Below are 25,458 nucleotides of genomic sequence, written 5' to 3' on the forward strand. Positions count from 1 at the left end.
CAGCGGTTGCCGGTTTGACCCCCGGCGTCGCGGGGGCCGGCCTTCGTTAACAGCTCGTTAGCCGTCAGCAAACAAGGCTAACGATTAGCAGCCGCTCTGGTCCGTCTGATGTGCAGAGAGGGACAGGGTCGTCTGTTCTCGGTTTGAGCGGGATCGCGTTCTTGTATTCGCTGAGAACACGATGGTGACGGTCTGGAGGGAAACACACATCAGAGATCTCTCTCTCTCAAACACGTTGCAGTATTTATAATGGAGGAATACATAACCATGTGTCAATATACTCTCTCTCTCTTCCTCTCTAGGCCCCTATCTCTCTCTCTCTCTCTCTCTTAAACTCTCTTTCTAGCTCTGTCTTTGGATATCTCTCCCTCCCTCTCTCTCTACCTATAGGCCTCTATCTCTCTGTATCTGTCTCTCCGTCACTCTCAATACAGGAGACAAGGAACTGTTAAGAGAGAGAGAGAGTGTGTCAACAGAAGTGTCAACAGATAAATGTGAGAGGTAAATGCATCGGGGGAGGGAGGAGGGGGGTGGGGCAGTCACAACAAAACTGCAAAAAGACAGCAACCAAAATTGGGGTCAACAGACACTTGGTCAAATCTTTACAAAACAGAAACATACAGGTACTGACACACACACACACACACACACACACACACACACACACACACGCCTGGCCTACCTAGTAACCCCCTAAAGTCTTGGTAAACCCTCCCCAACGTGCCGCCTCACACAGGACCACATAAACACCCAATTAAAACCAGAGCCGCAGTCGGCGAGCTAATTGCTCACCTAATGAATGCCATAATCAGAAATGGTGTGGTGTGTTAATCAAGACACACGTGTCACTTCCTGACACTGCTCAGGGGCGCTGATGATACGTCATCGGTGGTTCTCCTCCGTGTTTCATTCTGCTCATCCCCATCCTAACCCCATCACCAGGCAGAACGCTGCTGGTTCCTCTGCACCCCCGCCAGGACTTGACTTAAGGGCGACAGTAGCTCAGGAGGTAGAGCGGGCTGGCTGGTGACCTGAAGGTTGCTAGTTCGATGCCGGGAATGGGTTAACCTAGTGACTGTTAGTGCTTGGCACTTGGTTCTATGAACGTCCTTACTGTACCGACAGAGATATATTGTTGTTTCTCCTTCTGACAAATGACAAATCTTCTGACAAACACACAAATTGAAACAAACGTGCACGAATACACACACAGAGACAGATACACAAAATTAACACAAACGTGAAGACATACACCCACACATGTACACACAAACACACACGTTGTCATCCTTCACTGACTGACATTGCTCAAGGACTTCAGCAACTCCAGTGGATCACACCCACACGCAGACACACACACACGCACACACATGCTTGACTCTTCCTCCTCCGCTGTGGTCAGGCTCCACTGACCATACAGACGACAGTATTGGCCAGAGCAGCAGCGCATCGAAAGAGAGGGAGAGAGAGAGAGAGTGAGAGAGAGAGCAACAGAGAGAGAGAGACAAAGACAGAGCAACAGCGAGAGAGCAACAGAGATAGAGAGAGCGAGAGAAAGAGAGCAACAGAGTGGGAGAGAGAGAGAGAGCCACAGAGTGACAGAGACAGAGTGCGACACAGAACGACAGAGAGACTGCAGGAGGCTTGCTCAGTCGTGGGTGCAGTGATACCTGTCAGGTGGAGGCCTCCCTCTTTATGACCGTTGTGGCCGCAGTGAGCAGGCGCCGTCTTGCCGTCCGGAGCTCAGGGCCAGCAGGTGCAGCTGGAGACCTGAGGGGGGGGGGGGGGGGGTCTGAACTCTGATGTCATCACAGCCCACCGACCGGCTGGAGCCCGACCAACTGAATCATGGGTTTGGTTGTGTGTGTGTGTGTGTGTGTGTGTGTGTGTGTGTGTGTGTGAGAGAGAGAGAGGAGGGCAGGAGATCAGCCAATTGACCTCAGGGGGGAGGAGGAGGGAACATCTGCTGGGAGAGGAGGAAGAGGAGGAGGAGGAGGTCAGGGACACGCTGGAGGAGGAGACATTATGATGAAGGGGCCCGAGGTAATCAGAGGCCACACGGTGTCCGCATATAAACTGTACAAGGTCCGCATGTGTTGGCTCGCAGGTGGGAGTCTCTCTCACACACACACACACAAAACCAAAACAGGTAGTGTCTATAAATACAATACATTTCACCCCCCCCCCTTCCCTCTCTTCCCTCAGCATAATTTCGTGCCAGTTTCCTCCTCCCTTCCTCGTCCCCCGTCCCGCAATAACTGGAGCCCCCGGGCAGGCGGGCAGTGGTGGAGCTGAGGGCCAGGCTAGAGAGGAGCTGGGGGCCAGGCCAGAGAGGAGCTGGGGGCCAGTGATGGGGCTGGGGGCCAGGCCAGAGAGGAGCTGGGGGCCAGTGATGGGGCTGGGGGCCAGTGATGGGGCTGGGGGCCAGGCCAGAGAGGAGCTGGGGGCCAGGCTAGAGAGGAGCTGGGGGCCAGGCCAGAGAGGAGCTTGGGGGGGCAGGGGGGCAGTGCTGGGGCAGACCAGTGGCAGGGCTGGGGGGCAGGGAGGGGGCTGCCCAGCCCTGACACCAGGACCAGAGCTCGTTTCCTGTAGGAACGTTTGTCAGACGATTAGCTGGTTACCTGGTTATGCCAGCTCCCTGGTCCAGCCGTCAGACGGTAAGCTGGTTAATTGGTTAATTGGCTAATTGTCTGTACAAAGAGACACCCCGATGTTTACGTTGGAAGGCGGCGGTTCCGGTTCTAACCAGATGTCCGGGATGCTATCTACTATGTCAACACTTCCACTGAAAAAAGGTAGAATTTATTTATATTATAAATTCTAAATTATATATTGGGTGTTGGAGAAGTGGATATAAGATTTAAAATGCAATCATTAAATTTTTAAGTTCAAATAAAAAAATGGTGACCGCATTGACCTGTAAAATAAATAATAAATATATATTTTGCATAATTGTTATGTATGTATAAAGTGTGGTTTTCTCTTCAATATTAGTTAACTATACAAAATATTAAATAACGTTAACCAGAATGGCTCCACACATCTTAAAAAAACATGAACAATACCGTCCAACGTCACAGTGCCCCCTAGAGACAAACACTGAACACAACCGCTTACTTGATTTAGATTTTATTTAGAACATTTGGAAAATGTACAGATGCTGATTGACAAGAATCCCCCTCTACCTCCTCGCATCATTCTGCCTAGCAACAGTCCGGCCAATCAGCGCCTGTCAAATCAACACTAACTGAAAAAAAAAATACAAATAAAAGAAAAAGGGAAGTGTCCTTTACATCGTTTGCCTTCGACAGTGACTCTGAAAGAATTAAATGTAAAATTCCGAATTGGTCCACGGCCTTTAAGGTGCGTTACACCAACCAGTGGAGTATTTTATGCTTTTAGAAGTCTCACCGGCACCTTCGACTTTAGTATTTAAGTCAAAGCAAACCTTTTTAAAGAAACTTAAGTTAATTAATTATTGTTGGGTTTTAATGTAGCAGTCTTCAGATTAAGTGTCATCACTGCTTTAATAGATCAAAGGAAATCAACATAAACACACAGCGCACAAACTCCTCATCATTCACATCAGAGTGGAAAAAAATATGTTAATAAATTAATCAAACATCAAAGTTACTCCCTATAACCCCTACAAAAAACATCTGTACTTTAAAATCATTTCTCTCTTCTTCCCATGGTCACACGTCCCCCTGATGGCACACACACACACACATCCTGTAGAGACGCTAACAACTTGCTTAGAGCCGCGACAGAGCGCTGAGTGCTTGTTTACCTCGACTGAGGAAGGTCAGTGCTCCGCTCTCTCCACTGCTAATGGAGTTCTGCTCCTGGAGGTCTCAGGAACACACAGTCCGTTCCCTTTACCGCTCAATTCAGCCATCTGTCACGACACCTTGGTGTCTCGGTGCACATCAATATCACTCAAGTGATAATCATAACATTTTGAATCTATTTATATGTGTTTTAACAGAATAGTGACATCTTATATGAATTTGAACATTGAGTGAATAGTCTCATCCTCGGTAGAAAAGATGCATAGTCACCCACCGTCACACACACACACGTCCTTAACGATATAACACAACCGGATCAGTCCGCTTCCTCCGCAACACCAGCAAACAAACAGTTGACCTAAATAAATTATTAATGTATAAAAATGGCTCATATTGTATGATAAAAAATATGGACATGTTCTGTAAGAAAACGCGTGTTCAGAGCGAGAGACCGAGAGAGAGAGAGAGAGAGAGAGAGAGAGAGAGAGAGAGAGAGGGACAGAGGAGAGTACAGATGCAGTCTGACACGTTTTAATAACGGAATTTGCAAAAACGTGCCCGACTGATTCTTTCTAATTTGATTGGCCGCAGCGTCCGGGTGGTGAGTAGCGGTACTGCGTGGGGGAGGGGCTTAACACCGGGCCTCAAGTCCAACTCAACACCGCCCCCCCCCTTCCTGCCGTCCTAGACACACAAAACAAACACACATCGCTACCGAACTCCCAGAGGAGAACATCACGACTTCTTCTGACTCCATTTTGAGTCGTCCCACCGTCCTAATCCTCCAGTGGCATGGGTGGCTTTGAGGAACACACACACACACACACACACACACACACACACACACACACACACACACACACACACACACACACACACACACACACACACACACACACACACACACACACACACACACACACACACACACGCCCCTTTAAGTGCGCCGGGTCTTCTGTCTCTTGGCCTGCCGCTTGGCCTCGTCCAGGGCGGTGCCGTCCCCGCCGGCCGCCGCCATGCTGCGGACCCCCTGCACGCGGTTCACCAGCTGCAGCAGCAGGGGGATGACCTGCAGGAGAACCGACAGAACCAGGAGAACCAGGGGGTCAGACACAGGGCTCACACCTCCAACCTAACACTGGGGACCTCACGTTTACATTCAGGGCGTTCAGCAGATGCTTTTTATCCAAAAAGCAGTCCGTTTGTCAGAAGAAAGAGAACCAATATATCTCTGTGGGTACAGTAAGGCTGTTCATAGAACCAAGCACTAACCATCACTAGGTTAACCCATTCCCCGTATACAACACAGATAGCTAGGATAAGACCCTACACAATGCCAAGTACTACTACTGACCTTCCTGACAACCCTTTAAGCTTTAGCGGAGCTATTACTGACAAGGCATACGCAGTTTGAAATATAGACGCAATATAATATAAAAAGGTGGGAAATTCATCTGCACTGAAGAGAAAAAAAGTTAAATTCAGAAAGAAGACCTGCACACAGTCGTCTAGTTCACGCCAACAAACTCAAGCGGCGTGCGCCGTGCCCGGTGGAACGGGAGCAGACCGACCGAGGCGCCAACGGTTCACCACGACGACAGACGTTCACCGTTTGTACGCGTGCTCCCTGGGCAGACCAGGGTTAGGGTTAGGGTTCGCCGCCTCACCTTCTCATGGTTGTAGGCGGCCAGCAGCAGGAGGAGGGTGAGCGGCAGGGCGATGTAGGAGCCCTGGGCGATGTCCTGGTCGGGCACTTTGTGCTGAGGGGGAGAACACAGGCGGGGTTATTACCAGCGCAGAGCGAGAGAGAATTCAGAGATGTTTTGGTCATACCCCAAACCGCATGGGCCAGTAAAGGCGTGTGCGTATGGTGGGGTTAAAGAGAGAGGTGTGCGTGTGCGTGTCTCTCTTACGGTGGGGTTAAAGGTCAGGGTGACGTGCTTGTGGTAGCCCGTGGCCACGAAGGAGACCTGGGTGAGGCTGTAGTCGTACTGGGAGCGCGACAGCGTGGAGTGGAGCATCAGCACGTAGTTCTGGAGACAGACAGGCCCGGCGGCCAATCAGAGGAGGGAGGAGGCGGGGAGAAAGAGGGTTGGATTTAAATGTCATTTATGCAGATATCATTTCATGTTTCATTGTACCAAAACACACATTAAAGAATTTAAGAGGGAATACATATTATAATCAAGACAAAAATATTAACACTTTATTCTCTGTTTTGACTTGATAGTCCATTTGGATTATCTCCTTGAGATGAACTTTAAGTTGGGCCTGTGATTGTAACGAGTAATGTTAATGTGTGAATGTAATATATATCTCCATCTATAATATCTATCATAATAAAATAATCTTCTTTAATTTAGCACTCAAAGCAGTTTACATAGAGCTGAATTATGTGCACTCTCGTGATTCCTGCACTTTCTGTGTTTATCTTCAGTGTGGAACACACTGGTTTTCTGTGGTTTTAGACTCGTCAGCTAAACAACTGTAACGTATTCAAGAGGAACAGGAGGCTGTCTCACCTCGCCGTCGCGGTCCAGGGGGGGGAAGTGGAAGAAGAGCGACTGTCCCAGAGAGACGGTGTTGATGGGGTTGTCCATGTTATCACTGCGGTACAGCTTCACCTGTCAGAGAGGAAGACAACGATGAGGACTCACCGCTATTCCTAAACAACAATCTACTCTGCAGGAATTGACATTATACATTTACACTCAGGGAGTTTAGCAGACGCTTTTATCGAAAGTGACTTACAATGAATACATTAGTCAGAAGAAGGAGAAACAACAATATATCTGTCGGTACAGTAAGGATGTTCATAAAACCAAGTGCCAAGCACTAACAAACTATTTTTAGGTGCAAGGACGTACAACGTACAATAAGTGCGTAAGAGGGGAGGGATCTGCTGCATGGCGATAGCAGCTTAATCTACGGGGAGAATCTGGAACAACAACAATATGAACAGACAGGATGTGAATCCAGACACAGTGAAGCGGGTGGGGTGAGGCGGGGGTGAGAGAGGTCAGGGGGTCGTACCGACAGTGTGGGCAGGTGTTCCGGGGACGTCACCACGTTCCCGCTCAGGTCAAACTGATTGATCTGCCGGAAGGCGATGATGTTGACCCCCTCGATGTCACTGTTACCCACCTACACACACACACACACACACACACAGGTCAGTATGCTAGACAGCGGGCCGCGTTCCAATCGATTGGCTGTCAGCTGTCAGCCATCAAGCCAGAGGCCAGAGAATCAAGTTAGCATGAAGCTACTCTGAATGAGACAGACTTTTTTTTTTTTTTTTTACTTTTAAGGGACAAAACCATCCTTAAGTCCCACCACTGGTTCATGTCTAGCCAACGTTAGTTGTGTGTGTTTGAAGCCAGCGGGCGTTACAGAGGGCCGCGTCGCGGTACCACTCCTCACCTCCAGGGAGCGGTGTTGGGGCAGGGCTCTCTCGATGTGGTCGTTGCCCTCGGCCCTCAGCTGGATCACGTACCTGCAGGCGGGCTGGGGGGGGGGAGGGGGTCACGACATGTCAGTTCATTACTATTCATTATTCATTACGTCAACGAGATGGAACACATGTAAATGTTAAATGGTAAGCGATCTGCATTTATACCGCGCTTTTCTAACCAGGGGCCACTCAAAGCGCAACACTGCCTCACGTTCACCCATTCATGCACACATTCACACACACACGACGGCGGAGTCAGTCACGCAGGGCGACAGCCGGCTCATCAGGAGCAGCAATCAGGGTGAGGGCGTCTCGCTCAGGGACACCTCGACACACGTTTGCGTTTTTCATGTTAGCTCTATAAGACAGCTCTGTTTAGCACTGTAAAGTTAGCTCTATAAGCCAGCTAGATTTAGCAGTATAAACAAGCTCCATGTTGAGTGTCCTATGCCAGCTCAACAGGGCTAAGGGGGGCCCCGTGGTCCCTACCAGGAGGCCCCTGAGGCGGAAGCGGCCCTCCTCGTCGGTGACCGTGTCCTCGCTGTAGAGGCTGCAGTCGCCCTGGCCCACGGCCTCCACGGCAACGTCACGCTCAGCATCGCCACTCAGAGACTGGACCGCACCATAGCAACTGGGAAGGGGAGGGAGGAGGAGGAGCGAGGAGAGAGGGGGAGTGGGGGGGGGAGAGGAGAGAGAAGAGGAGACAGGGGAGGAGAGAGGGGAGGAGAGAGGGGAGGAGAGAGGGGAAGGAGGTAGAGATGATGAGAGATGGGAGGGGAGGAGAGAGGGGAGAGGAGAAGAGAGGAAGAGAGGGGAGAGATAGGAGAGAGAGGAGAGCCATCAGGACAACAGAGCAGGCTGGAGAACAGTCACCGACTGCATGAATTGCTTCTAGTCCCAATCCATTGTTTTTGTTCAATCCCAAAGGGCTTAAGTAGGCCAGCAGGATTAAAGAGATACCAATGCTGTATCTGTGACTCATGCTGGACAACGGTACGACTGTAAAGAGGTTTAAGGTACCTGGTGTACCAGCGGTACGACCGAAGACTAAGGGTATGACTAAAGGCTGGTTCTAGTTACCTGGTATATACGAATAAAGACTGGTTCTAGGTACCTGGTATCACTATGGTAGTACGTTGGTTCTAGGTACCTGGTATCACTATGGTCCTATGTTGGTTCTAGGTACCTGGTATCACTATGGTCCTATGTTGGTTCTAGGTACCTGGTATTACTATGGTAGTACATGGGTTGGTTCTAGGTACCTGGTATTACTATGGTAGTACGATGGTACTAGGTACCTGATATCACTATGGTAGTACATGGGTTGGTTCTAGGTACCTGGTATTACTATGGTAGTACGATGGTTCTAGGTACCTGATATCACTATGGTAGTAGGTTGGTTGGTTCTAGGGTACCTGGTGTACCAGCGTTTGTTGGTTCTAGGTACCTGTAGGCGGTCTTGACACCAGTGATGTCGATGCTGAGGTTCTGGCCCTCGTCCACGGAGATCATCTGGGAGGCCGGCTCGAAGCGGAACTCCTTCATCATGGGCTTGAAGTAGTACTGCCCCGGACTCTGGAAGAACCACAGCCAGACCCTCAGGTTTATGGCATCCCAGGTGAGAGGCACTGGGTTTGATCCCCAGTGTCCCCAGGCATCGTAGAGCAATATTCTCTGCACATCGGTTCTACATTTAGGGCATTTAGCAGATGCTAAATGCCCTATTTAGCGTAGAGAAACAACAATATATCTCTGTCGGTACAGTAAGGGTGTTCATAGAACCAAGTGCCAAGGACTAACAATCACTAGGTTAACCCATTCCTCATATACATCAGAGATAGCTACGATATCATGCTACATCATGCTAAGTACTATTTTTAAGCACAAGGACAAACAACATACAATAAGTGTGTACATTAAGTGCCAGGACGTACTACATACAATAAGTGAGTAAGAGGGGTGGGGTGTTTGATTAAATGAATGTGCTAAATGGCTTAATAGTTGAAGGAAACCAAACTAAATGGGATTTCAACGTACAGAATCACACAGAGCCTCAGTGTAACCTGATGAGGAGGAGGACGTACCAGGTTGTTGAAGGTCAGCAGGCCGGTGTCCTGAGTCAGCAGGTTGGACCGGAAGTTGCCCCCGCTCAGAGAGAGCAGCACACCGGAGAGAGGCTGGTCATCCTCAGACCGGATCTGTGGACAGACACACACACAAAGTGTTAAGCTACAGCACATTCATATTCTAAATGCCACACACACACACCCACGTTGAGCAATGGTCTCTCTCAACTCTTAAGCTGTTTATTCATCATATTTATAGCAACATTTAAAAAGGGAGCCTTTAAAATCGGTGCAATCGCAAAGTGCGAGTTAATACAGGCATTTTAACAGTACAAACAATTTACAAGTCTAGCCGAGGGAACGCTAAACTTTGTTGTTTGCAGCGGTACTGCTGATATAAACGTGTTGCCTTCCAGAGTTTCACTTTAAACCCCGTTCACAAAGCTCTCTCTCCGCTCCGAGCCAAAGTCCACATCAAGATCTCTCCCTTTATGTCCTCCCTGCGCTGACCTAATGGCTCCGGGCACACACAGGCCAAGTCAGGATCTGATCGACGTGCTCCGCAAGCCAACAACAACAACCAGGGACCACAGCCTCAGGACCCAAACACAGAGAGTTTGAGAGACAGGGAGTCAGCGAGACAGGCTCCTGTGCCCTCGCCACTTCAGAAGATAAGAGATCCCAGCTGGCTCCATTACACGCCGCCGCGCCGGGAGACGGCCCTGGCTGTCTGGAGGTCAGGAGAACGGACCGCCCCACGCAGAGAGGGCTCAGGGACAGGAGAGACGAGACAGTAGGAGCAGACTAAAGGTGGATCTCCATCGGGGTGAGGCTCCATCGCTGAGAGGCCGTGGGGATCGCTGCTACCACTGTGAGCGGCATGTGGCTCAGCGGGTTGGCTGGAAACCGGAAGGTTGCTAGTTCGATCCCCGGCTCCTCCTAGCCGAGTGTCGAGGTGTCCCTGAGCGAGACGCCCTCACCCTGACTGCTCCTGACGAGCTGGCTGTCGCCTTGCGTGGTTGACACCGCCGTCGGTGTGTGAATGTTAGGCAATGTTTTATTGCCTATGTTTTATTTTTTATTGCAATGTTTTATTGCCTAACATGAGCTTTGAGTGGCCACTGGTTTGAATAGTGCGGTATAAATGCAGTCCATTTACCATTTGAGGTCACAGTTCTACCTCTTGTGTATAAAGTACGATAACTGCTTCTAAAGTTGCCTTTTTAAACTCTTCATCCAATGGTCGAATGCCATTCCTGACATCCATCCACCTTTACACGACCTGGGATACAGAGCAGAGAACAGGGGGACGCGGCCGGCAAGACTCCCTCCCCAGGGAAGGGAGCCCAGGGCGGGACGCTGGCAGCCTCAGCACATACCATGTGGCGGTAATGGAACAAAGTGCAGACGGCGTGAGTGGGTTTATAAAGAAGAAGAAGAAGATCAAGCCCTTTTCACGTTACAGCCAGACGGAGCCGACCTCCAACTGCTTGTTTTACATCCAAGATCAAGCAGAGAGCGGTGCTGGTGGTCCGCACAGCGACAGGAGGAAGACGAGACTATCTTTATCCTCTGAACCTCAGAAGAGACTCCCGCCCACGCCAGCCTCCTCCTCTTCCTCCTCCTCCCTGTTCATTAAAAGTATTCGCTTTGGTGCGCAACATGTTCTGAGACGGAGACTAACGAGCCCGGCTCCGGAATACGAACGTCAACCCGGGTACAGTGCCGCAGTCGCGGGTCAGAGCCATCCGTCTCCTCCGACAGTGCGTTATCCATTATCCGCATTATCCGCTCTGCACATATGCAGAGGTCATCTCCTGAAATACCGCTGTCGCAGTAGAAAGACCGGAGGCTCGGTAACAAAAAGAATACATATAGTGCCCCTCCCCCGTCCCCCACACGGAGACGGTGGAGGAGGGGGGAGAGGAGAGGGGAGCGGGGGGAGACGGATGGCGTACCTTGAAGGTGACTCCTGCGAGGGCAAAGGCCTTGAAGTCTCCGGAGGCACCGGGCAGCGCGCTGAGGACAAAGCCCTCCTTGCGGGCGCTGGTGTCGTACTCGCGGTCGCTGTGGAGGGGGCCGACCCTGGGGGGGGGGGGGAGAGGAGGGGGAGACACAAAGAGAGGTTCTCGCTTCAGAGGCTCTTGTGCAAAAAACACACGTCCCACTTATCTACCTCAGGTGATGGTAGGTCGTAAACTATTAATTAAAACACTAAAGCACGAGAGCACAGAGGAACTGCTAATGAGTTAAGAGCATAACAAAGCCCCTGTTAAACCCTCGTGACGACTGATACTGAACCCATTGTGCGGCGGCGTTATGCCGCGCTTCTTAACATGCAAGCGAGTAGCTCACCAGCAGAATCGCCAAAAGCATTTCAGGAGGACAGTTCTGCTTGTTTGTAAACTGTAAATGGACTGCGTTTATACAGCGCTTTTCTAACCAGTGGCCACTCAAAGCGCTTCACAATACTGCCTCACATTCATCCATTCATTCACAGACCGACGGCGGAGTCAGCCACGCAGGGAGTCAGGGTGAGGGCGTCTCGCTCAGGGACACCTCGACACTCAGCTAGGAGGAGCCGGGGATCGAACCAGCAACCTTCCGGTTAACCAGCCAGCCCGCTCTGGCGGGATCTCCTGAGCTTTGTGCCGCCCTGTCTAGGCCAGAACATCTTGGCGCTATCAAACCACCCCCCCCCCCCCCCCCCCGGTTACCTGTAGGTTCCCGTCTCGCTGGTTGCCACGGTGATGAGAGGCTGGGCGGCCCCCCGCTCCGTGATGGAGATCTCCACGCCCTGGAGCTCCGGGGACACCGTGCCCTCCAGGAAGAGACCCGCGCGCCCCGAGATGTCCACCAGGCGGCCCGGACACGAGTCTGGTGGGACGGGGGGGGAAGGGGGGGAGGGAGTGTTACCATGAGGAGAAACCACTGATGTACACACACACACACACACACGCACAGATACATGTACACACACACAGATGCATGAACACACACACACACACACACACACGCATGTACACACAGACGCACACACATGCATATACACTCACCCCCAGTGATGGTGGCCTCCACCTCGGGGGGGTAGAAGAGCAGCTCCTTGGAGGAGGGGGTGACGGTGATCTTCTCTCCAGCCCTGCACACAGAAGAGAGCCACGGGTTGGTTGTTATCTGCTGCTTTACTGAATATCATCACACATAAAGTATCAATGATACCAAACCAAACATCAGGCCAGGCTGAACGTCCTCCACTCAGATTTACATTTAGGCCATTTAGCAGACGCTTTCATCCAAAGCGACTTACAACCATTCACACACCGACGGGAGTGTCAGCCACGGAGGGCGACAGCCAGCTGGTCAGGAGCAGACAGGGTGAGGGCGTCTCTCTCAGGGACACCTCGACACTCAGCTAGGAGGAGCCTAGGGTATCGAACCAGCAACCTTACGGTTACAAGTCAACGCGCTCTACCCTCCTGATCCACTGCCACACAGATTTATAGTAGTGAAGGTTATTTATTAGATGCTTTTACTGCTCAGTGAATTCAGAGTCGCTATGGGGCAGGTAACAGCGCGCCTACCATCGTCAACATGCGTTGACGATGTATCCCCCCCCCCCCCCACACCCAACAGCTTCCGGCTGGGAGACTGCCCTCCCCCATCCCCCGGAGCCGCTGAACCCACCTGGCCCAGTAGGAGAACTCGTAGTGGAAGGGCCCGGTCAGCTCGTCGGCCCGCTCCAGGACGGGGGGCCCGTCGTCCCGGGCCCCGCCCTCCTGCTGCTGCTCCTCCTCGGCCGCCCGGCGCTCCCGCTCCTGCCGGCGGAGCTGGATCTCCTGCAGCTGCTGCTCCTGGCGCTGCTCCTCCTGGGAGCGCAGCGGGCCGAGGACCAGCGCCGGCTCGCTCTCGATGGACGACCTGGAGGGGGGCGACCAGGTGGGGGGGACGGGGACGCGTGAGAGACCTTCACATGTGTCTGCATCGGCCGATATATATATATATATATATATATATGTGTGTTGTTGTTTTTTTCCAGGCATGATTTACAGACCGTTCAATAAATGTTCCTTTTTAAAATTGAGACTTGTAACATTTGTCATCATCATTGTGTCATTTCATGATGTAGATTGAGGGAGCAAAAGCAGTATCGGCTCGAGAAAATCGGTATCAACGTATCTGTCATCGGCTAATGTTGATGAAAAGAAATCGGTATCTGTGCTAAAAAATCCATATTGTCCGAACCCCAATGGAGACCAGAGTCTCTCCATGGATGGGGAGAGGAGAGGAGTTAGAGAGGCTCATGACTCTCTCCATGGGGGGCCTGGATACAGACCACACGGTACAGTGGAGACGTAGAAGGGGGTTCTCTCTTTCCCTCTGTGGGGCTAGGGTCAGGGTGTCATAAATATACGGCCTGTTGAGCCCTCTGTACCTGTGATTAAGGGCTATAAAAATAAAATTTAACTGTAGAATTATGACTAGTTACGTGAAGTTAAACCATACGGAAGAAGTAGAATAAAAAAAAAAAAAGAAAACATAACAGGATGGGGAACTATGGAAATCTCCCTGTCTCTCACTCTCTTGAATTTGAACATGTGGGAGGGTGAGGGTGGGAGGGTGAGGGAGGATAGCCCGTACTTGATGGTGACAGTGACGTCCAGGAGTTTGTCCGTGGTGATGAGGCCGGTCATGTGATGGCGGACGGCGGTCAGGGTGAGGATGCTGGGAGCGGACCTGAGGAGACACAGCGAGAAGGAGCCAATCCTTGGTTGGTCGGTCGGGTTGTGGGCGGGACAAGAAGAGACGACCACACTACAACATAGTGTGTGTGTGTGTGTGTGTGTATGCACGCGTGCGTGCGTGCAGGTAGGTCACACTCACGTGTCGTAGGTATAGTAATCCTGTTCAAACTGGTGGCAGGAGCGGGGAGTGACTTTGTATACGCCTAGACAAAAACAACACGATGTTAGTCATTGTTTAAGGTTTTATAACATGACCGTTTTTTGTGATGACCATACAACCATTCATTCACACACTGACGGCGGAGTCAGCCACGCAGGGCGACAGCCAGCTCGTCAGGAGCAGTGAGGGTGAGGCGTCTCGCTCAGGGACACCTCGACCTGAGGTGTCGAGGTGCCGGGGATTGAACTCTGAGCCGGGGATTGAACTAGCAACCTTCCGGTTACCAGTCAACCCGCTCTACCTCCTGAGCTAAGCCAACACCACTTAGCTCCCCAGGAATAAAACCTGGGAGCCGTGTGCAGTCTCTACTCAACCCCTTAAAAACAGGCAGCAACGACAAGGTACGTGTGAGGGAGTCTCTCATTTGGTCCACATTCATATCGGTCTTCCCATCAGCCGGTTCCTCACCAGGTTTGGAGAGGCAGAAGCGGTTCACCCCCTTGGAGAGGTTGTACACGCCCACGTTCTCCGGCTTGCTGCCGTCCTGGAAGAACTCCTGTGGAGAAAAGGAGACGAGGAAAGGGTTCAAACCTCAGCACAGCGCAGGGGTCCCGTGCGTCGTTAACGGTGGTTAGACAAGAGACGTACGTACCAGCGTGATGGCGTGGGAGAGGGAGCAGCGCAGGATGTAGCCGATCTGACGGAACTCCACCCCGACCACGTCAGAGTCCAGGACCTCCACCTCCACTGACTTGTGTTTCCAGCACCACTCCTCGTGGGAGATGCTCGCTGTAGTGGAGCAAGAGAGAGAGGAGAGGAGGTGGATGGAGAGGAGTAGAGGAAAGGAGGAGAGATGGAGAGGTGGAGAGGAGGAGGAAAGGATGAGAGATGGAGAGGAGGAGAGATGGAGAGAGGAGGAGAGAGAGGAAGGAGGACGAGGTGTTAGGATGACCTCTCCGCCTTCGAAAGGAGAACTCGATAGCCGTTAATTGCCGAGTTCTACACACCGCACTAAACTGGATTAAGATACAGCCTACTTTATTAATCCCACACGGCAAATTAGGGAACTAGAATTAAAGTCATTATCATTAAAAGAGTAAAGTGGAAAAGTTTGCGGAAAAACAATTGGTACGAGAGAAACAAATGAAAAAGAAAACTGTTTTATGTGTTGCTCAAAGCAATGCCTGTTTTTACCTACATAATGTTATAGCTGGAGAATTCTAGCAGCTTTTATAGTCACAACTATTTATTTGGAGGAAAGGCAAGGCATTGTTGGAAATCCATTTCCCAACAGTTTTCTCCAAGGTGCAATAATGTGTTGACGGGCATCCCTGTGGTCAGCAACATCCCGACCTGACGCCCTTACTTAATAAGAACATATGAGACCTCTCATAAGTTTGGACACTCTGGGCTGGGCTTTGCATTCCCTCGGTGTGCGGAAGGTCCCTAAAGCGTCAGCTGCAATACACCACAACTTTTAAACTAAGCTAGTGTCTGACTAAAGCAGTTCTGTTTTTAAACACACACATGTTACACCGGTCTGTATCATCTCCCAGCTGCTCTGACGCCTGCTGCCTCAGCTCTCGTATGCGTCGGGGGATACAAAGGCAAGCTCAAACGAGGAGAGCCGGAGCTTTGGTACACAGGGAGCCGAGCGATGGGATCTGATCCAGGAACAGACACACAAAGGGTCTCCGTGGGGTTTGAAGCTCCGCCAGTGAACTACACAAGCCTGCGCTGCGACCATGGCATGTCCGTTTAATGAATAGATGAAGGAGACACAGCATCAATAGCAGCAGATGCTTAATAACGTGTTTGGAACTGAGACTTGGAGCTGCAGGAAGGCAGTTATTTATAACTGGGTTGCTACGGTTAATTTGCACCAAAATAAAAAAATAACACAGTTGAGACATCTACTCTGCTTTGTTACTTTAATGTCGTTTCTCGACTGACACTTTGCATTAGGTGTGTTTACATTTGCGTTCTGCCTCATTTACGTTCCACCGCTTCCAACCAGATAGATGTTTTCTACCACACCAGCCTTTCAAATTCAGTTTTTCCCGTTTATAGTTTTCTGTGTTTCATGATTTGTGCAAATTTTATCATCAGAAAGGGTGTCCACTTATGTAAATTAATACAACAATTGAATTGAGTTATATTATAATATTAATCATTCAATTTGATAAGGTACAACAGCAATTTTTTAATGACGCTCACAACATTGCAATATTATGTATTTATGCCTACTCGTCTGTAAGGCTACTACAATTATCGGGCCTACTTTTGATTATTATTTCTTCCAAATTATGGACATTTTTGCAAATTCTACAATATTCCTCGTTTCACAGTCTATTCCATTTCTAGAACCAAAATCCACGGTTCCATCCACGATATGCATGTGTGATTTTTTTTTTGTGACAGTTTGTTACTGGTGTGAAAGAACCACTTCCACCTCCCCTCCCATTAGCATGTTCCTGAGCCACTCTTCCCAGTAAAGACGGAGGCCAGCACCCACCTTTGTATTTGCCGGGCAGCACGCTGTCGAAGGAGAAGCTGAGGACGTCCCCGCTCGCCGACAGAGCCACCGTCCGTCGGTCGCCCTGACGACTGACAGGCTGCAGGGTCACCGAGAGGTCGTCACAGGAGGCTAGAAGTCGAGACAAGGTCAAGACAAGGTCACACACTCTTAAAAGGCGCAATTGGAAATGACCTTTAAAGGATGATGTCACAATACTTCAATTGATTCACGAGTCATAAACAAACTCCCTTCATTTAAACAGGCCCTCAAAACACACCTTTTCAAGTTTGCTTTCACCACATCACAACCGTCCCTTCTCTCCCCTTCCTCCTTTTAACTATTCCTAGTTTTAACTACCTATTTTCATTTTTTAGCTACCCAATTTATTTAATCTTATTCTATCTTTTTACTTTATTTCATTTCTTATTTTATCTTTTTACTTACATACGTTCTTATTAAATTATTTTACTTTGTGTTCATATTTTACTTTGTGTTCTTTATAAAGCGTCTTTGAGTATTTAGAAAAGCACTATATAAGTCTTATATATCATTATCATTATTATTATAAGGACAAAGAAAATTATTTGTGTCTGGAATAATCCCCTCAGCCTGTTCATTTTTGTTTTCTTTATAAATGACATGGCATCTAATTAAAAAGGTATTAATAATTAATCAATTACATTCACAAGGACATGTGTGATCATTAACCAGCCCGGTCCACCGTGGCGTCTTACCGAGGCAGTGAACTTTGCCCGAGACGGACGCCATGAACTGAGTGAAGAGCAGGTCTGTGATTGGCCGGTCCACCAGGGACACGTCCAGGAGCGCGGGCTGGAGGGCCACGCCCACCTTCACCTCCACCTCGGGGACAGACACCTGGACAGGGAGACACGTTGGAGCAGACTGCTGGTTCACAACGTCTGGGGGGATTACTCTTTATATTAATATAGAAAAAACACATTGATTCAAACAAATGGACGCTGTGATAGGTTTGAGCATAAGCTAATTCTTTGTGCAAAATGTGACATTTTAGTTTGTTTTTTACTCTTGAATTAGATTGACCTTTACTGCCTTTCCAGAGAAAGGAACCATATCAATAATTAAATAAATAAAGCATAAATCATCTCAGCTAATGGAGAGAATGCTGATAAGTCAAAATCACTTTTTTTCTGTTGACAACTGGGTCTCTCAAAGGGGTCTCTGTCTCTAATTCTTTTTATTAAATGTTAGTGATATTTTTGACGTGAAATGTATAATTGTTTTTACACAAGTATGTTTAATTTAGGCATCTGCTTCTATTGAATCTTTATGAAAAACAATTTGCCTCAGATCCCATGTTTGAATTTCCGGGCAGAAAGTTTTCCTTCTAAAATGGACGGGCTAAGGGACGGCTAACAGGCTAATGGGGGTCTTACGTGGACGCTGTAGTCTCCGGGTTTGGCCTGGAAGCAGAAGCCGCCCTGGGGGTCAGAGTCGGCGGTCTTGCTGAGGTCCTGGTCCTGGGGCGTCAGGGTCACCCTGTAGCGGCTCTGCTGCTTCATGCCCTCTGGCAGACGGCTGACGGCGATGCGGCCGCACACGCTGAACCTGAGGGCGCGGAGTCACCAGAAGTGGAGGATAAAGAGGCGTTAAGACCGGAGCTTTAGCGAGCAGAGTCTGTTTGTTTACAAGGAGGGGCTACACACTGTAATTGGAAAACATTGATTTTAATGATCAATTTAGCCTTCGCAAACCCCCCCCACACACACACACGCTCGATTTGGGTTAAGATGAAGAGAGATAATTTATAATTTATAAATATTTATCCATTTTCAAAAATATATATTCTTAAACTCTGTATCCCTTTGAGTGAGGAGGACTGGAAAAAACTGAAATCAATGCATTGATGCAACCGCACACGAAGTTGATACGTGCCAGCTGTTTTATTCATAAAGTAGAAGTCTGGTAAACAAGTGAGAGTTAGCTGTAATGGAGCATCTCTCTCACCCTGCGGTGATGATGTCGGGGAGCTGGGGGGTGTTGGGGGCGATCTTCACGGAGATGGGCTCGAAGAACATGAGCTCCTTCTGGGTCCGGATGGTGTAGGTTCCTGCGGTCATGTTCTCCAGGCGGAAGGAACCGTCCTCTCGGGTCACCACTGGAAACAGAACCAGAGACAAAGAGACAGAGAAGTAAATTCAAAGAGGCTTCATGTCATGCCGCTGATTTGTCATTTGGTTACATTCTCTGCCTTATCGAAGTGTACCACGGATAATTTTGGAAAATTATAAAAGTATGACAGCCAAATTGAATTCAAGGAAGCAATCTGCAGACCAAATCAAAAGGGTGGCTTGTTTGTCTACAGCCAAGGAACCAAGCATCAAATTTGACCAAAGGAAAGTCGGATGAGACATTCCAACTCTGGTTGGCTTCTGGTTTCGAGGACAGAGGGCCAGTAGCTCGCTACAGGGCGCGGTACCTTTGATCTGGTTGTTGAGGTACACGGTGGCATCAGGGACCCCCTCTCCCTCCAGGCTGTTGAGCACGCGGCCGGTCACGGAGAACCCCATGACACGGAAGATGGGCTAAAGAGGAATCAGACAATGCTCAGTGTTCAGGAGGACCACACAGACCTCAGAGGACCACCCGCACAGACCTCAGGGTTCAGTGGAACCAAACACACCTCAGCGGTCAGTGGAAGGTCAAACAGAACGGGGAAATAAACATGGAAAACACAAACAGCTCCTTTACCTCCAGCTTCAGACTGTTGTGCTCCACCTTGAAGTTCATCCTGGACGGCGCCACGTCAAACGTGATCCTCTCTCCCCGGTAGAAGGGAACCTGAAGCAGAGATGTGATAACATTCACATTTAGCAGACGCTTTTATCCAAGGCGACGTACAATAAGTATACTGTCAGTATACAGTAAGGATGTTCATAGAACCAAGTGCCAAGCACTAACAATCACTAATTGAACCCATTCCCCGTACACAACAGAGCTAGCTAGGATAAGATGCTACACCATACTAAGGACAATTTTTTAGTGCAAGGACGTACAACATACAATAAGTGCGTAAGATGGGTGTGTGGGGCTGTACTTCCTCTCAGTACAGTGTACCTCCTAATCAGGTCATTCCTCAGTACCAGCCCAGTGTACTCACCACCGTGTACTCGCCACTGGGCAGCGAGGGGAACACGAAGACGCCGTCCTCCCTGGAGAGAGAGCTGCAGAGGTAGAGCAGCGCGCTGTCCCCCGACTCCGCTCCTTCCACCGCGGCCGTGTTGCAGCCCGCCACCGCCTGGACCGCAGGGGGGGGGGGGGAAGGACGGGAAGGACACGCAGACACACACAGGGCAGGTATTATTAGTTACTTAATGCATGGGGGTTACCGTAGGGGCATGGAGGCTTTGTTAATTTGATCACAGAGACCTCAGCGTGGATGGGTTTCCGTTTGGGAAAAGTTTATAAGAAGGGACTCAAAAAGTAAGAAAGAAGTAAAAGAAAAACTTGTCTAAATGAATGTAATCTATGTTTGCATACAATGCAGATTCTAATCCTAATTTAATTGACCGGTGGGTTTTAAAATAAAGGCAACAATTAACAATTAGATAGCAGGGTGTGTGGCGACTCACCTCCTGGTGGACGGAGGCCGAGTAGAGCAGGAAGGTGACCTCCTTCATGGGCTCCCCGTCGCTGCGGACCTCCCCGGCCACGTCGTAGCCCCCCACCACCAGGGGGGCGGTGGCCGGCGCGTTGGAGTTGGACACCAGCACCGACGTGACGCTCTGAGGGCCGACCACAGGGGGAGGAGTTAGTGACATACACACCACGACCCTGCCCAGCCTGGGGGGGGGGGGGGGGGGTTAAGGGCTGATTATGGTTCCACGTTCACGCAACGCAATGACCATGCAGACGCTTCGACGCAGTCGTGAACCTTTATGGTTTTGCATTGGGTTTTAGTGAGCGGACCAATCACAGCCCTTTCGGCTGCGTCGCCTCAACGGAAGGTTACAATTTTTGGGAGGCGCACGTCAGACCCTTGCGGCGGACGCTAGGAGGGTCCGCAAGGACGTAAGGGGTCCGTAACCCCCTTCACTGCGTGAACGTGGGACCATAATCAGCCCTTTAGTGACATACTACCCTCACCAACCCGGGGTCATGGTGAGGACATCTCGATAACACTAGTATCAGCAGGTACAAATCTGGATATCCACCTTGATAAGCTGATTGTTGCATTATAAACTATCATCATCTTTTAGTATAAATTATCATATAATCTTGCATCATAAACTAACAATCTTTCATTATAAATGATGTATTCTTGCAGTATAAGCTATCATATATTCTTGCATTATAAATGATCATAATAATAAAGATGTTCTTCATTTCTGAACAGTTTATCCGGTACATCAGTACATCCAGTTTCTCAAACTAACATCAAACCAAATCCCATGTCCTAAACACATAACCAAAAAACTAAAACATAAACAAAAAACAAATAAACAAAGGCCACTGGCCTTTGTTTATTTGTTTACCTTTCTGAATTCATCAGATCATATATGTGAGCAACCCACCTGCTCCAGTGTCCAGGAGGAGTGAGACGCTGTGATGTCATAGCTCCCTGGCATCACTTTGAAGAAGGTGTACCTGGAGATACACAGAGTTAGGTTCAGAGGAGACGTTGGAAGATCTACCAGATCATTACTGGAGATACACAGAGTTAGGTTCAGAGGAGACGATGGAAGGTCCACCAGATCATTACTGGAGATACACAGAGTTAGGTTCAGAGGAGACGATGGAAGGTCCACCAGATCATTACTGGAGATACACAGAGTTAGGTTCAGAGGAGACGATGGAAGATCTACCAGATCATTACTGGAGATACACAGAGTTAGGTTCAGAGGAGACAATGGAAGATCAACCAGATCATTACTGGAGATACAGAGTTAGGATCAGAGGAGACGATGGAAAGTCTACCAGATCATTACTGGAGATACAGAGTTAGGATCAGAGGAGACGATGGAAAGTCTACCAGATCATTACTGGAGATACGAGTTAGGATCAGAGGAGACGATGGATGGTCTGAATGTGTAATTAAAGATGACCTACTTTCCCCCAGGTTGAGTGAGGACAGACTGGAGCTTCTCCTCCGTCCCGGACGGGCTCAGCCTCACCTCGACGTCGGCAGGGCCCAGTGGATGACCTTTACTGAGAACCTGAAGGTCAATGGAAAAAAACAGCATGGAAATGAGAAGGATTCTTTCAATACATTTAGGTTTAGCAGAGGCTTTTATCCAAAGCGTCCTACAATAAGTACATTTGTCTTTAGAAAGAGAAACAACAATATATCTCTGTCGGTACAGTAAGGATGTTCATAGAACCAAGTAACAAGCACTAACTATCACTAGGTTAACCCATTCCCTGTATACAACAAAGATAGCTAGGGTAAGATGCTACACAACGCTAAGTACACTTTAACTGCAAGGAAGTACAACATACAATCAATTGATGGCGTACATCAATTGATGCTTAAAGGGAAAAAATAACAAATGAATTAAATATATAGCCTATGTACTGTATATGTATCAGTGTTTCCCACAGACCAGGTAGCAATGTGTGGCGGATTTGTTGACCTGCTTATCGCAGGTCGACTGACTCGATTTCCTTCTCATACACTTACGTGTTTAATTTGCGTGTGTTTAGACAGATGGGCGTGCACACACACACGCACCAAGCATCACCCGCATTCATTCATTCTATTAAATACTCACTCGCGGTAAAACTATGTTTTCTCACGATCAAATACTCATCAATCCTAAAAGTAATGGGCTTGTACACGATGTCTGGGTCAAGAACATATGTGTTTGCTATACGGTGTTTGCAGATGCATTGATTTAAAAGTACAACTTACCGCTGTATCAGCTGTTCTTTCCCAAATCATTTACCCTAAAACTAGATTTTGTTTTGGAAGCCTGGAATATACTTTGCTCGAATGTATTATTGTTATTATTATTATTTTAACGCATGGCATAGCCTACTATACTTCATTCATGTTCATTCATGCAGCCCTATGGAAAAAAAATGTTTCCACAATCCACACGCTATTTCTATGCAGTTTCACACGTGTGAATAATCTTTGACATCATAATATTTAACATGCAAGTGTAGTGGTGCCTGGTTGCTGCGGGGGAAAATCAGCTTTGCGCCGGGTGCAAACTAGCAACGACACATGCGTCGGTGTAGAAAGTCAATTGCGCTGGGCGCAAGATAGGGCCCTTCTTCTGTTTGGCACACATGGCTAATTTGCATACGCGCACAGGACTGTCGGAATGGGAACGTGTCGGACTGGCAGCATTACGGGGGCGCGATTACGGGCTGGCGGAGTTACATTTAAAAATCGCGTTCAAGTAAAAATAAATAAGAAAAGCGGAATCAATTTGTGGCGCTCGTTGTTCAATCTGTGGCGCAGCGCCACACATTGGCCTATGTGTGGGAAACACTGTATGTTTGTATGAATGATTCAGAGGTACTAACCGCTCCTGAGATGGAGAAGCCAGTGAAGGCAAAGTTGATGTCCTGCTCCCTGGTGCAGATGTCGTTGACCCCGTCCACATGGAGATCCACTCTGGTCGGCTCTTCATGAGGAGATAAACGTTCAGGAAACCATCAGTGATAATGAAGACAGATAATTAGATAACAATGGACATCCCTCTACTCACGCTGCATACATAAATATGAATCCCCTCCATTTCTGTATGCATCTCTGCATTTCCCACATGTAAAGGTATGGTGGGGTACATACAAGGCTGGGCTCATACAAGCACAGAGGGACACATACACAAGGGTTTGGTTACATCCTCTGCCTTATCTAAGCTTATCACGGATCATTTAGGAAATTATCTGAATGAGTATGACAGCCAAGGTATAGTCGAGGAGGCATTCTGCAGTCCAAATCAAAAGGGTAGCTTGTTTCAGTGTGCATTTGTACGGTAAAACAATCTCTACCGCCAAGGAACTAAGCATTAAATTCGCTATTTTTGCAACTTGGAAAGACATGTTAGTGAGCAGAAGATTAGTATTGTGGCTTATTTTATACCCATTTCATACCAAAGACACATAATGACACCAGCTTTGTCGGAATTCCTGTGGATGGTCACTTGAATCGTGTGTTTATCTGTTTATCTATTCTAAAGGGTAAAAAGGCTGAGATGGATGTTCTTACCGAAGCTCCAGCCAAGTGGGGGCTCAATCTTCAACACAAAGTCGCCCTGGAAACCAAAAAGTATACTTGTGTTTACTAAATTATAATTATTATTCATGAATGCAGATTCAAGCTGGGTTGGTGGTAATAATGTACATACCTTGTCATAAAGAGGGATCATAAAGTAACCATTGATTGGCGCGCAGTCCGTTTGATATTTCAGAGAACCTTGCTTAGTGTACAGTTTAATCTGTGAAAAGAGAAACAGGTGTATTTAATATACACTACCATTCAAAAGTTTGGGGTCACTTAGAAATGTCCTTATTTTTTAAAGAAAGGCACTTTTTTTTCCAATGAAGATATAATTAAAATAATCAAAAATATGAATTTAATGATACCATTTAATCAGAATATCTACATAGGTGTGCAAAGGCCCATTTCAAGCCACCATCGCTCCTGTGTTCTAATGCTACATTGTTTAGCTCAACGTTTTATAAGGAGAATTGATGATTAGAAAACCCTTGTGCAATTATGTTAGGGCAGCTGAAAACCGTTGAATAAAAGTGAGTTTTCATGGAAAACATGAAATTGTCTGGGTTAGGCCAAACTTTTGAACGGTAGTGAATGTAGTGATGTGATCGGATGAATCAACAAACACGCCACATCTTTAAAGGGTCTTGAACAGGGGGTCCAGTCTAGTCTAGCTGACTTGTTCCTGTCATTAAATAAGCGGTTAATCTTATTAACTGGATGCATGGGGGGTAGGGAGGGACCGTGCTGTGAGCCGACAGCCCGGTCAGCGCCGGCCGGTTTAGGGGTTAACGAGAGGCATTACTGTGTACAGAGTGAGGGTTAGTGTTCAGGTGGTGGTGCTACCAGCCACGCTTCATTCTAGTGCAAAAATGCTGTGTAAATTAAAAATATATATTTAAATAGTGTGTTGTTGGAGTGTGCGTGGGGTTGGTCTAAGGGTAGTGGATTAGTATTGGATTGATGTATGAAATGACAACTATTCACAACCAAGCGGAAGAAATTAGACGAAGTGAAGAGATATTGAATATAATCCAGGTTAACACAGAGGGGATGATTCAAGTTGATTAGTATGTGAGTGAGGCTCTCATGAATCCATTCATATCCATGCTACTGCAGGGAGACATCACTGTTCACTATACACAACCAAGTGGAAGAAATTAAGACGCAATGAAGGGATATTTAACTTAATCAAACAGAATACAGGTTAACACAGAGGGGATGGTTAAAGTTGATTGACAGGTCCACTGCTCAGATTATCAGATGATCAGCGGACCGGCTAGACGAGAGGCTAACAGACGAGCTAACGGACTAGCCTAGCTTCCTTCCTCTCACCTCGATCAAAGAGTAATTAATCTCCACGTCGGACTTGACGAACCCCCCGCAGGCCACCACCACGTCGTCCGACGCCGCCGCCAGGACCTGGCAGCAGAGCGCCCCGAGGAGCACCGCCATGAGCCCCATATCCACTCGAAGAACCGTAAACCCGATCATCTCGATGCTGCTGCTCGGCTGTC

General features: G+C 48.5%; 1 protein-coding gene across 2 annotated transcripts; it reads right to left on the bottom strand.

Annotated features, from left to right (window-relative positions):
* Positions 1–3,119: 3,119 nt before the first annotated feature.
* nomo (nodal modulator) lies at positions 3,120–25,455 on the bottom strand. 2 transcript variants are annotated; one of them, XM_084465666.1, is made up of 31 exons: positions 25,277–25,455; positions 24,072–24,161; positions 23,933–23,978; positions 23,245–23,345; positions 21,820–21,926; positions 21,285–21,357; positions 20,343–20,495; positions 19,871–20,008; positions 19,462–19,551; positions 19,190–19,295; positions 18,718–18,868; positions 18,147–18,318; positions 17,466–17,607; positions 16,729–16,860; positions 14,866–15,002; positions 14,682–14,769; positions 14,193–14,256; positions 13,950–14,045; positions 12,996–13,229; positions 12,368–12,450; positions 12,029–12,188; positions 11,270–11,396; positions 9,330–9,443; positions 8,693–8,820; positions 7,735–7,876; positions 7,215–7,298; positions 6,825–6,935; positions 6,314–6,415; positions 5,705–5,824; positions 5,459–5,551; positions 3,120–4,860 (listed from the first exon to the last, which is right to left on the bottom strand). In XM_084465666.1, the coding sequence occupies exons 1-31, from the start codon at positions 25,433–25,435 to the stop codon at positions 4,729–4,731; spliced, it is 3,675 nt and encodes a 1,224-aa protein (XP_084321792.1). In that variant the 5' UTR covers positions 25,436–25,455; the 3' UTR covers positions 3,120–4,728. The 2 variants fall into 2 exon arrangements, with proteins under 2 accessions (XP_084321792.1, XP_084321791.1); XM_084465665.1 differs by having other exon boundaries at positions 12,029–12,191.
* Between the last annotated feature and the right edge of the window lie 3 nt (positions 25,456–25,458).

This window comes from Micromesistius poutassou (assembly GCF_964030765.1).
Source record: "Micromesistius poutassou genome assembly, chromosome: 3".
Classification (NCBI taxonomy): domain Eukaryota; kingdom Metazoa; phylum Chordata; class Actinopteri; order Gadiformes; family Gadidae; genus Micromesistius; species Micromesistius poutassou.

Excerpts from the sequence above, each read along its gene's own strand:
- nomo (XM_084465665.1), bottom strand. The coding sequence starts at position 25,435 with ATGATCGGGTTTACGGTTCTTCGAGTGGATATGGGGCTCATGGCGGTG. Across the intron at positions 11,397-12,028 it reads AGCGAGACGGGAACCTACAG|GGTCGGCCCCCTCCACAGCG; the intron begins GTAACCGGGGGG and ends CCCCCCCCCCAG. Across the intron at positions 6,936-7,214 it reads CCCAACACCGCTCCCTGGAG|GTGGGTAACAGTGACATCGA; the intron begins GTGAGGAGTGGT and ends GTGTGTGTGTAG.